The sequence below is a fragment of the Notechis scutatus genome, chromosome 6, assembly GCF_049901735.1.
Source record: "Notechis scutatus isolate UNSWTSFEM ecotype Mainland chromosome 6, rNotScu1.2, whole genome shotgun sequence".
NCBI classification, from domain to species: domain Eukaryota; kingdom Metazoa; phylum Chordata; class Lepidosauria; order Squamata; family Elapidae; genus Notechis; species Notechis scutatus.
This window is the reverse complement of record NC_142014.1, coordinates 55,114,924-55,126,537: the sequence shown is the minus strand read 5'-3', so window position 1 is coordinate 55,126,537 and position 11,614 is coordinate 55,114,924. Positions and strand designations below refer to the sequence as shown.

The following is an 11,614-nucleotide window of genomic DNA, read 5'->3' as shown; positions in this document are numbered from 1 at the left end:
TATCAACAGCAGTAGAAGCTGCTGTGGTTCAATTCTTGACTAAGAAAACTGTTCTTAGATCTCCAACCATGAGAATATAGAGAATAGGAACAGCTTTGTTTAGAGATCCAGCTCTGCCCCTAAAGCAGAGTTTAATCTGTCCCTTTAACACAACCATACATTTGTTTATTTATTCACACAGTATTTAAGAGTTGTGCATCTCTCTCTCAGAAGAAGTTTGTACAATAAAATATTAAAATCAATATATAAAATATAAAAGAGGCAAGGCATGCTAGAAATTAATCAAGGGGGGGTGGGGGCTTATTAGCCAGAAACAAAATTTAGAATACCAATGTAAAGACTATTATTGCTGCATCATTTACTTGTTAATTGTCCCCACAAAATACAGACATTTTAAAGAAAATTATGTTTTAAAGAATGGTGGCTAAAAAAAAAATGTTCACATATTGATGTGAATCTTGGTAAAAAGCTTTGATTACATATAAATATTATATTTCAAGTAATAATGTTTATGTTTTTCCTATGTTAGACTATGGATTTTGCTTTTCTTAATGTTAATCCAGAAACAAGTATGAAGTTGGACTGGCTATTTCCATTATGATTTATGAAATAAGCCATTTCAGGTGTAGATTGCTCTGTCAATCATATCGTGTTATTTCTGCAATCAACCATATGTAATGTTCTATGTGGCCTCTGAGCTCATTATGCAATCACAATCAATGGTTATCAATGGCTTGGATTCAATTCATTTACATTTTACTATATGAATGGGCATAATAGATCAATTCTAAGAAATGATCTGCTACTTTTTAAAAAACTTGTATAGACTTTTAAAAGCACAAATTCATCAAATCCACCCAAGATTCCATGTTTGCCTGCTTGCTTGATGACCTGAACTTGACCTCTGTTCCTTTACTCCTTGGAGAAGCAGTATCGTTCAAATGAACCTCACACACAATCACACATTTTTTCATTCATGCTGCCATCTGACAAGTACAAATAGGACTGTAGCTCACAAAGGTTAAGAGAACTTCATATCTGGATATCCCAAATATAAATCTTCCTTCAGGATCATAACAAAACCAGGAATGGAAAACCTTTGACAATTCTAACTTTCAATGCAGGACTGGAAATATGGCATTTGCCAAACTGCTCAACATTTTCAATTTGCAATTTTCTCTACCAATCATTTCAGCTTAACAAAGTACACTTAGAAAATGGAAGTCAACAATGGTAGTAGTTCTTGGAATTACCCAAACATAACTAACTGTATATACTGAAATAATTAATGTACTCATTACTTGTTGATCTCTTCTAAATATCCAACAACATGTAGCAACATTAATAAGTGTGCATGTGGGATACAGCAGGGTACAGCTGGGCTGTGAAAAGCACTTTGTGAAATAACCAAAGTGTGCCATCAAACCTACTGCTCAAGTGTCAAGAAAGCTGTATCTCTCTAAGGTTGTGTGCAGCAATTTCAAGGGTCATTTAAAATTGTTTTGTGTCTAAACATATAGATTCAGAAAAGGTGCACAGCCCTAGGGTACAGTTACCAGATTTAAATCTGAAAGATACATTTAATTAAATATTGATACACTCAGAATAGTGTAGCTTGTGACCTAACTATTCAACTCAAACTTGTTGAAAAACGTTTGATATGGTCTTTAAATTGCAGATTTTGCTTTCTTAATGAGCCAGATGACCTTTTGCAAAGAGCACTGAGCAGCCACATAAGAAGAAGAAAAAAAGAAAGCTAGTTCAAGAAGAGCAACAGTTTTGGAAAGCAACTCTAAACTGAAATAAATTAGAAGCAAGTAGACTTAGGCAAGAATTATCCATTTCTTGCAACAGGAATAAAATGTTTTCTCCTCTGGTAGCACTGGAGGCCTGACAGTTTGAAACCCTGCCCTTTTCATACAATTCAAATTTACCCAAGCAATGCACCATCTTCATTTTTGGTTCACTCATTTTATATGTGGATTTCTATCATTTTTGTTTGAAATCTAGGATGGATTTCTGTCCCATTTCTAGCTGGCAGAATCATTATTGAAAGCCCCCCCCCTTTTTTTTTTAAAAAATAAACAATAGGATATTTTGGAACGATGTGCTATGACCTGCTCTGAGCCCCCCGGCTCACTATGACAAGTCTTTCCAGTATAATTTTTCAGTTTAAAATAAACACACTCTTTATTATTTCTAGCAGATTCTTTGAATACCATTATGGAGATGTCAAAAAGTCCACCAGTTGTTTGAACAATACTAATAACAATATTAATAAGATATGAAAAAACCCTGGCAAATTGATCTACCAAGCTGCAATGTTTTTAGAACATAGTATTAAGAATGATATGTGCAAAGTGGTGTCTCAACATTTTTCCTCCATTAAAATAATTGGTATCCCTGCAGTTAGAAAAGGCAACGAAAAAGGCCTATAACAATGGTTTAGTTACTAACTTTCAAAAAAACCCTCCACCAAATGATATTTTGAGTTGGCAGAAAAAAAGTTGCAGAAAATTCTTAAGGATTATGAATTTCTACCTTTAGAAAACTAAAGTTGAAATATATCTTTTATATTGATTTCTGAATAACAATTACTAGGTATAACTCAATTGTAAGAAACAGATTGTTTGGATTATTGAAATGTCCATAGTAATGGCATGTTTTTAATTTTTGATAGATTTCTCCTTATGAAATTTGTCAAATATTTCACAGTATTTAAACTCTGAATTCATGCAAAAATGCTAACAATGTTTCTTCTAAAAAAAAGTCCATCACAGGATAAACAATAAGCAGATGAGATCTGAAATAATAGTTGAAGAATTATAATTCTCTATGATGGAAAGCAAGTGACTATACAACAAAAACCTACTTTCCATTTTCATATGATTTTGCCTGTTAGTGTGTTTTCTTTTTAATCCATCATATTGTACTTAAGGACACCTCATGCCAATGAATGGAAAATTTCTACTTTCTCTTTGTACAATCGGTGGAAAGAATTTGCCACAATGTGAAAAGGAACTTCAAAATTTTCCATCTCTTTCTGTAAAGACAAAAAGAAACAATTACAAATGGATAGAGTTATTTCATCAAGCAACCGCATAAATCAACCAAAATAATCCAGCCTTTCCTCAGAATGAAAATAAATGCATTTACATTGCATATCCAGTAAAGTAAAGCTACTCACTACTGATATTTCACAGTATTCCAGGCCATTTGCTTCTGCCCACTGTTGTGCTTGTTTGCGCTCTACAACTCTCCTATCACTTAAATCAATCTTATTGCCCACCAGGACACCTAAAAGAAAAAGAAAAGAAAATATTGGATTGTTACAGATAAGCAAAGCTAACAAGTTAAAAAGAATTGTCTGACATTTATCAAGAGAAAAGGATCACAAAGGAATAAGTTAGAATATAAATTTTACAATTCTTCAATACATGAAGAAAATGTAAACTGAAGAAAGCAATTGTTTGGAATCAAGGTTCTGTTTTCTAGCATATTTGAGGAGTATGAGATGTAGAAACAAAATATATATGCAAAGATATTTAAAATTTCCTACCTGGAGTATGAATACCTGATGTTTGGATTCTCAGCCTTTCTAGCCATTTAGCAGAGTTATTGAAAGATTGCTCATTGGTGACATCGTACACAATGCATAGGGCATTGGGCTGTTCCCACTATATAGTAAAAGGAAAACGATATAAATTTTGCTGAAATAAATCACCCATATAATCCTACATCCTCTACATGAAAAATGACAAAATGTTGTTGGAAAAAAAATATAATAAAATCCAGTTTAAAATAATCTATTTTTTTTTTTTCAAAAATCCAGAATTCATCCATTTGGAAATTTTATTTACTTATAAAAGGGAACATGTTTTTTTAATTTTTAAATATCCAAAAATGTATGAATGAACACAACAACACTTGATAAAAATACATTTAATTTAAAGTCTGGAATATCAGCCACGTCCAAGGAAACAAAGCGATTTGATTCAAGACAGAAATAAATTAAAGGAAGAGAAAATAATGCCTTTAATTACAATTAAACTTTCTATTTTTTTTAAAAAAATAGAGACAGTTTAAGTAAATGTGGGCTACCTTTATTCTTTGAATTGTCAATTAAAAAAACAAATTAAAACAGTTACAGCTACTTCTGTGTTTTAAAGTTGCAAAACAAGAATACATATTCAAGATCTCTAAAACAATTAAGGTATAGAAAATAACACAACTGTACTTTCTAGCACAAGTATCAGATCAGCTACCATTGCATGAAGACGTGGAGTGTTTTCTTTCTAAAGGGGCATATTTGCACTCTGGGATACCTCCTAAATCAGGGGTCCCCAACCGCCGGTCCGCGGACCGGTACGTCAGCGGAACAACCCTTACCGGGCCGCTGGTTGCTGGCGCCGCCATCTTTTGGTAAAAAAGCGCTTCCGGGTAGAAAGTTCACGGGCGCTGTTTACATCATAAAAGATGGCGGCGCCAGCGCTCGATGAGCTTTTCGGGTAGAAAGCCATTTCTACCGAAAAAGCTCACCAGAAGCGCTGCGCGCCATCTTTATGACAGCTCAGCGCCCGTGACGCCACCGAAGCCTTTCGTCATAAAAAGATGGCGGCGCCCAGTTGACGCTGATACCGGGCATGCGCCCAGCTGATGTCGGAACCGGGCCGCGGCGTCGAAAAGGTTGGGGATCCCTGTCCTAAATGATGGGTCATGGTTCTCTTCTACAAAGTTGCACCTCTTAAAACAATCCATCTCTACACTTTTTTTCTATGTAGACACAGGCAAGAAGTTAAATGTACTCATTTAAGAAACTCAGCAAATAAGGCAGTTCTAAACAGCCCGTTTCATTCTTTTGACGTTTTTATACTGGAAAAGGTAACAAATGAACAAAGGCTTGGGACTACCATAATGAGGAATTTGGTAATGCTTTCCATTGGGAAAGAGGACTTCAGGGAGGGAATGGCCTTGGTTTCATAGGCCAGGTGGGAGTCCTGTTGGGCGAAAACAAAAAATGAGAGTCAGAATTGCTTACAGTTTTATCTAATTAATTTGGACTTGAGCTTTGGTTGTCTTGCATTTGAGCCACTGAAGTGTGCTCTGTCTGGGGTTGTTCTTAAAGACCATTTTGGAAGCTGTAGCTGATCTAGAATGCAGCAGCAAAGGCAGTTCTGGACATATTTAATATAGCCATGTAAAACCAATGCTTCATGGCTCCCAGCTGGCTTCCAGGTACAATTGAAGGTGCTGGTTATCACCTATAAGGCCCTTCACAGCATACAGACTAGATACTTTAGGGACTATTTGTTGATCTGGCATACTGGGAGTCTATTAAGCAGTTCTACCTAATGGAACTCTGGAAATAGAGCCTCTTTGTGACAGTGGCTGTGCTCTGAAATGACATTCCCCCTAGAGAGTCCTATGTCTGTTTCCCCAACCTTGTTTAGACAAGCCCTTAAGATCTAGCTTTTTCCCTTGGCCTTGGGGTAGAATGAATGCACGGTGCACCTCTTCTAGATCGTCTGATTTGGGAGATAGTGTTTATTTTTTCTGGGTATTTTTCTTTTTTGTGAAAAAAATTGTTCTACATCTTCTATATTGTACACTGTGCAGTCTTAAAAATTAGATGGCATATACTATCACTGAAATAAAACAAATAAAACAAAAACATTTTAAATAAGAATCATAGCATCCAAACAAACAGCAAATCTTTCAGGAGAAAAGATTTTTACACTTGCCAATTTATCTAGTATTTCGGAAAAGAGTTCTTTGCCTGCTGAATCAAAGAGGAAGAGTTCCTGAAAAGAGAACAAATATATTGTTTAATTAAAAAAAACATTCCATAGTTCAGAACAGCTTTTGAATTTTAGAATTTTCAGACATAGCTGGGGGGGAAACGTCTCTTTCTGCAAGTGGCTAATCAGCTTGCAGCATAAAAAAGATAAATGTAATTGATTGAGTTAAGATCATAAATTCACATTCCATAGACAGAAGAGCTCCAGGCCACAGCTAAGTTGCAAAGATGCCATTCTCTCATGCCCCCTCTTCCCTCAAGAACTACCCTGTGGTGCTGAATCACCACAATACACAGCTGCAATGGAGTGAATTCAAGGAATGGCCCATAGATCTTGAACTATTTTTCTTTACATAAACCAATAGATCCAGTTATTATTCCCAGTTAACTTAATGCATACTGTAATGAAAATAGCAATTTAACAGTTACATATTTTTGATGCAAAAATACAAGACTTTCAATAACTATGGGATCTTAAAATAAATTTGACACAAAATATGTAAAATAAATTCATACAGGTTGTGATGCGAGTATATTGCTGCGTTCTCCTCTTACTGGGTTTTCTAATGACACAAATACCCCCTTCAAAACATTTGGCTCAAACAAAAATATACAAAAGCCAAAATACTTCTAAGAAAATATTAGGTTGAATATTTCATGTAAATAGAGATAGTTAAAATATTTATTAAGCTTACAAAATGTAATTTGTATTTAAAGAAGGCTGGATAAGGCAAATACAAGTAGTCCTTGACTTACGGCCACAATTGAGCCCAAAATGTATGTTAAGTGAGAAATTTGTAAAGTGGGTTTTGCCCCATTTTACGGCTTTTCTTGTCACTTTTGTTAAGTGAATCACTGCAGTTGTTAAATTGACACATTTGTTAAGTGAATCTGGTTTCCCCATTGACTTTGCTCGTCAGAAGGTTGCAAAAGGGGATCACCGTGACCTCGGCTACCGCAACCATCATAAATATGACTCAGTTGCCAAGCATACCTATATTACTCACTTGACCGTGGGGATGCTGTAATGGTCCTAAGTGTGAAAAATGGTAATAAGCCACTTTTTTTCAGTGACATTGTAACTTTAAACGGTCACTAAATGAACTGTTGTAAGTCGAGGACTACCTGTATAGTACCAAAATTGAAGTCAGTAATTTGCACAACTGGATTATTGTAATCATAGTAATAATTGTATTGTGTTGTACAAGGAATTGCCCCTGAAGACCATCTGGAAGCTAGAGTTGGTGCAAAATGCAGAAGTGCAAGCATTTAATGGCTGCCTCTCAGGATACCCACCAGCATTGCTGCTATGGTCATTGGTTGCCAATAGATTTCAGATGCAATTTAATATGCTGGTTTTTCCCCATAAAGGTTATTACCTTTATAGCTTAGGGCCTGGATATCTTAGGGCCTGCCTATCTTCAATCTTTACGGACCACCAATATGTTCTGGCAGAATGGGTGTGCTCCAGATCAATATTAAATGTTGTCATTTTATGGGATTAAGAAGCATGCCTTTTTTATTATGGCTCTACTCTCTGGACAGCATCTTTCCAAAGGTATGGACATCTCCCTCTCTCTTGGGGTTATGAAACACCTTTAAAACTTGGCGGGATGATGTTTGTGAGCCTGTTTTGGTTTGGTTTGTTATTGTTGTGACTGTCTTAGTTTGTGGTCCCTATGGTGCTATGTATTTTTAACTGCTTTTATTGTTTGGTATTTATAAGTCACCAGAGTTCATGGGAGTGGGTGGCCATAATAAAATTTAAATAATAATAATGCAACTAATTATGACCATTTCTATTTTTTTAATCTCTGAGAAATTCAGATAAAAAAAATTCATAGACAATAAAGTGCCATCCCGATTTCAACACAGCCAATATTAAAGTTCCCCATACAGCTGAACAGAAATAGCTAAACTTAACAAAACATAAATAATATTTCTGAGAAAACTGTCTGTTCAATGAGTTTTAAAAATATATAAATCTAAATCACAGCCAATCTTACCACGCTATCATTTGTTCCTGGAATAGATACTGTCTTCACCAATAGTTCCACTCCTACTGTCTATCAATCATAACATGGAAAAATATATCAAATAATAATAAAATCAGTTTATTTTACAACTTGTTAGGTTTCTCAAGTGACCCTTCACAATACCCAATGCTAGATATTTTTCAGTCAGAGAAACTCAAATTTAATTCTTAAGATCTTGGCTGAAAAAACAAAATTAGGTTGAAAAATGATTTATTCATTTAATTTAAATGTTTTTTTTTTTTACTAAAAGCCTTTAAAGTTTATTCTATATTACTTGAGGATGGGTGATACATATATTTAGCCAACAATTTAAAGTAACACAAATACATGTCAAATAGAAAATGCACATATACAGGTCAGATTGGAATTATATTTGCCAGTTCCAACTGAGCTTCTATATAAACAGGCCACTGATGCCCATTCTTTTTGTGTGTATATGTATGTAGTGGAAAATGGAATGGAACAGTTTTCCCACTTGAAAATAACTGGTTGGATAAAAGTATAAACTGACTCTAGCCTTTTTTTAAAAAAATGTTCTAATATTGATCTTAAGGATCATAATTAATACTCAATTCCTCAGTATCTCTCAGTCTATTATAAGGCTCACCAGGGTATAGTTTTTCTGAAAATGAGCCCCATCATTGCAGAACATCTGGACCAAAGCAGTCTTCCCCACAGTTGAATCACCTGTATCACAAATGGATGAAAAAGCTCTTTGATTAAGCCATGTCTAATTAAGAAATCATGAGTTCTGTCCCATTTTATTATTATTGGCTATGTTAAACAAGCCTATATTTATACTAGGTTTACACAGAAAAGGAAAACTTAAACCCATAGAAATTCAAGGGTGAGTCAAGGGTATGCATATAATATCCCCCAGGTTTCCTGGCTGATTGGAATTTAATTTAATTTTTTTTAATGCTTGAAGTTAAATAGCAAGCAGAAATGCTACAGAATGAAGCATCAACTTCCACCATCCTATTTAATATCAGTATGTGAAACAAATTCCATGCTTGGAATAAGTAGAAACAAAATTAAACAATAAAGATCCCATTTGAATACTATTTTAATCTATGATGACTTGGCAGTAGAAATTTCATATGTAGTTCTAATCAACAAACACCTCAGAACCGATACTATGAAGCTGAAAATGGGCAAAAAAGGCACAAACAATAAAAAGAGGTGCTTATAGCACAGTGTTTTTTTTAGGGTGGCAGTTCTTTCTAGTGATGAATATTTTTTTTTAATGCCAATGGCCCACCTGGTGGCCTGTATGTGGTACAGAGCTTATTTAGAAGATATACAGCTCATAATTTGGGGTTCAGGTATTTCTTATACAATTATCTATGTCATACTACAGCCATTTACCCAGCTGTCCTTACTACCTTTCTCCACTATTAACACACCCCATGTGTTAACTTACTGTTCTAATCCACCCCGATTCTCATCACCCACTGCAGTGCAGACCCTGTGCCAATGCAGTGTAGATCTTGGCAATGTAGATATTTTGATAGGTTTTGAGAGAGGCTATTAGAAACGGGGGAGTTTTTATTGGGGTACTTGGAATTATTTTTCAGCTAACAGGTTCTGCAGCCTTAAGTATGAGAAACCCTGGATTTAGAGATATCAAAAGACTCTCAAGTTAACAGGCTTGTACGGAAAGACCCTGTCCTATAAAGGCAAGGAAATTATGTGTGCTCCATCAAACTGTCTTGGAAGTAATTCTCACTGGTTAAAATTTTTAGCACAACAGTAGAACACAGGATTTGCATGAAGGAAATCTTAAACGTTTTAGATTGGGGCTGGCATCTTTAGGTTTAAGTCAGGAAAAACTCCTGCCTGAACTGTTGCAAAGCAGCAGCTAGCAAGTAATGGGGTTCACAATTCCCCTGAGTTTAAGTACCCAGCACTGACACCAAACCAAAGAAGTCACCTTATAGCTTGGCTGCTCAATTTAAGGTTAGGAAGAATCTCAGCCCACTGTGAGTCAAGCAGATTCCTCGCCCTTATTTCCAAATTACCTAATTCATTTTAAGTGCAATTTTAGATCAGGAACTGCTGGGAAGTAACTGAGTTTCCTGACCCGAGTCTTGATTTAGGATAATCCAGGCCCTATTAAAAAAAAAAAAAAAAGATACAACTGAAAACCGTGGTGGCCAATTTGGGGACTCACCCGCCACGATGCATTTGGCAGCCAGTTTCACCATGGCCTGTACTGATCTTCACCATAAAAATGGGCCTTCGGGGGAGCTGGAGGAAGAGACGTGCATTTATTAGGACTGAGATTTTAAAAATTAAATGGAGCCCAGAGACATCACATACTCATGGAAGCGGAGGGGGGGGGGCGTTGATGTAGGAAAGAGAGAGAGAGAGAGAAAGAGAGAGAGAGTCCCTCTGGAGACCCTGCTAGAAAGAAGGCTGGCTATGAGTTCCACTGTGGAGGACACAATAACCGCCTTTCCTTCTCAGTCGCAGGGAAACACAAGCCGAAGCTCTCTTAGCAACAGCACATGAAGAACCCCGCTACCCTTCCCATTCATTCGCCGATGCCTCCATCGGAGGATTCCAAATAGGAAAAGTCGATTGGTTAAAGCGCTTCGCCAGACCGTTTTCATTGGCTGTCCCTTTCATGTTTTCCCGCCTTTAGGCCAGGGCAACGCCTATGGCCTCGGTGTATTGGTTTTCAGCATGTGCCGCTCAAAAGTAAACCAGTTTGTGATTGATAAGGTCGCTGGTCAATCTCTTCTCCATCGGCGTGACGCCGTCCTGCCCCCTCCAACTCTCAGGAGAAGGATGATGTCATTCGAAGCTACAAATTTTAGCGTGCGTTGGCCTTAGCGTTTTAGTTCTACCCGGTAATTTATGATACCCCTAAGAGAGTATTTTATGATTGGTTAAAATGCAGATGGATTGTACCATTTGGACAAAAAGAGTCGTTTTGTTTGCTTATCAATTTTCAAAGAAAAGTTTGATCAGAGAATCCTTTGCATATTTAGTTGTGCTTTAACAGGAGTCTCCATGTGGGGCCCAAAGCTATGGAAAATAGAATGAACCATCTCTTTCATCCCTGCCCCCCGCCGTTCTAAATAATGGACTTTCTCACATTGCTCTTTAGCTCTCATGTACTTTCTCGTGTTTGGCTCGCTCCACGCAAGGTTAACTGAGTTTTTGACGCCTGCGTACTCTGCTGCAGCCGCTCCCTTCCCCCTATCCCGCTTTAGGAAAGGGCAGAGAGGGGTTGAGGCTGATCCGCGTTCGAGGCATTTCTCCAACGACCGTTGGCCTCAACCACTCCTGCCTTCCCCCTTTCGTTGTGATTGACTGACAGCCGCATTTAAGGCTTGTGCAAGCCCCTGCCCTCAAATCTGTGAGGAGCAGAAACGGCTTCTGGTTGATTTATCTGCTGAATAGCCTCTGCTATCAACCCACACAGGGCTCCCTTCATGGTTTCTCAAGCAAAATCCGAAACGAGATCATTATTATTATTTGTATTATTTTACCAGAATTTTTCCCTTTTCTTTGAAAGAGTTCAAAATGGGACAGTTGATCTTGATCTCATAAAACACACTAAGGCCAACATATACCCTTTGCAGGAATATTTTCTCCTAACTCCCTTACCTGTTCCAGCTTCTGTAAAGCTGCCCTTATTGTCAATATCGTTTTTGGCAGACAAAATGGAAGATGATTTAAGTCTGCCTCAAAGTCTGAATCCAGGGTTGATCTCAGACCGTAACAGCAAGCTGAATCTCTTATGTAAACCAAATGCCGTAATGCATTTTGG

General features: G+C 36.9%; 1 protein-coding gene across 1 annotated transcript; it reads right to left on the bottom strand.

Moving 5' to 3' along the window:
* Positions 1-528: 528 nt before the first annotated feature.
* On the bottom strand, positions 529-10,400 carry IFT27 (intraflagellar transport 27). Its single transcript, XM_026694930.2, has 7 exons — positions 10,007-10,400; positions 8,441-8,520; positions 7,804-7,863; positions 5,742-5,801; positions 3,560-3,677; positions 3,188-3,297; positions 529-3,043 (listed from the first exon to the last, which is right to left on the bottom strand). The coding sequence occupies exons 1-7, from the start codon at positions 10,038-10,040 to the stop codon at positions 2,945-2,947; spliced, it is 561 nt and encodes a 186-aa protein (XP_026550715.1). The 5' UTR covers positions 10,041-10,400; the 3' UTR covers positions 529-2,944.
* Between the last annotated feature and the right edge of the window lie 1,214 nt (positions 10,401-11,614).

Excerpts from the sequence above, each read along its gene's own strand:
- IFT27 (XM_026694930.2), bottom strand. The coding sequence starts at position 10,040 with ATGGTGAAACTGGCTGCCAAATGCATCGTGGCGG. Across the intron at positions 7,864-8,440 it reads TTCAGAAAAACTATACCCTG|ACAGTAGGAGTGGAACTATT; the intron begins GTGAGCCTTATA and ends TATGATTGATAG. Across the intron at positions 3,044-3,187 it reads AATACTGTGAAATATCAGTA|AAAGAGATGGAAAATTTTGA; the intron begins GTGAGTAGCTTT and ends TTGTCTTTACAG.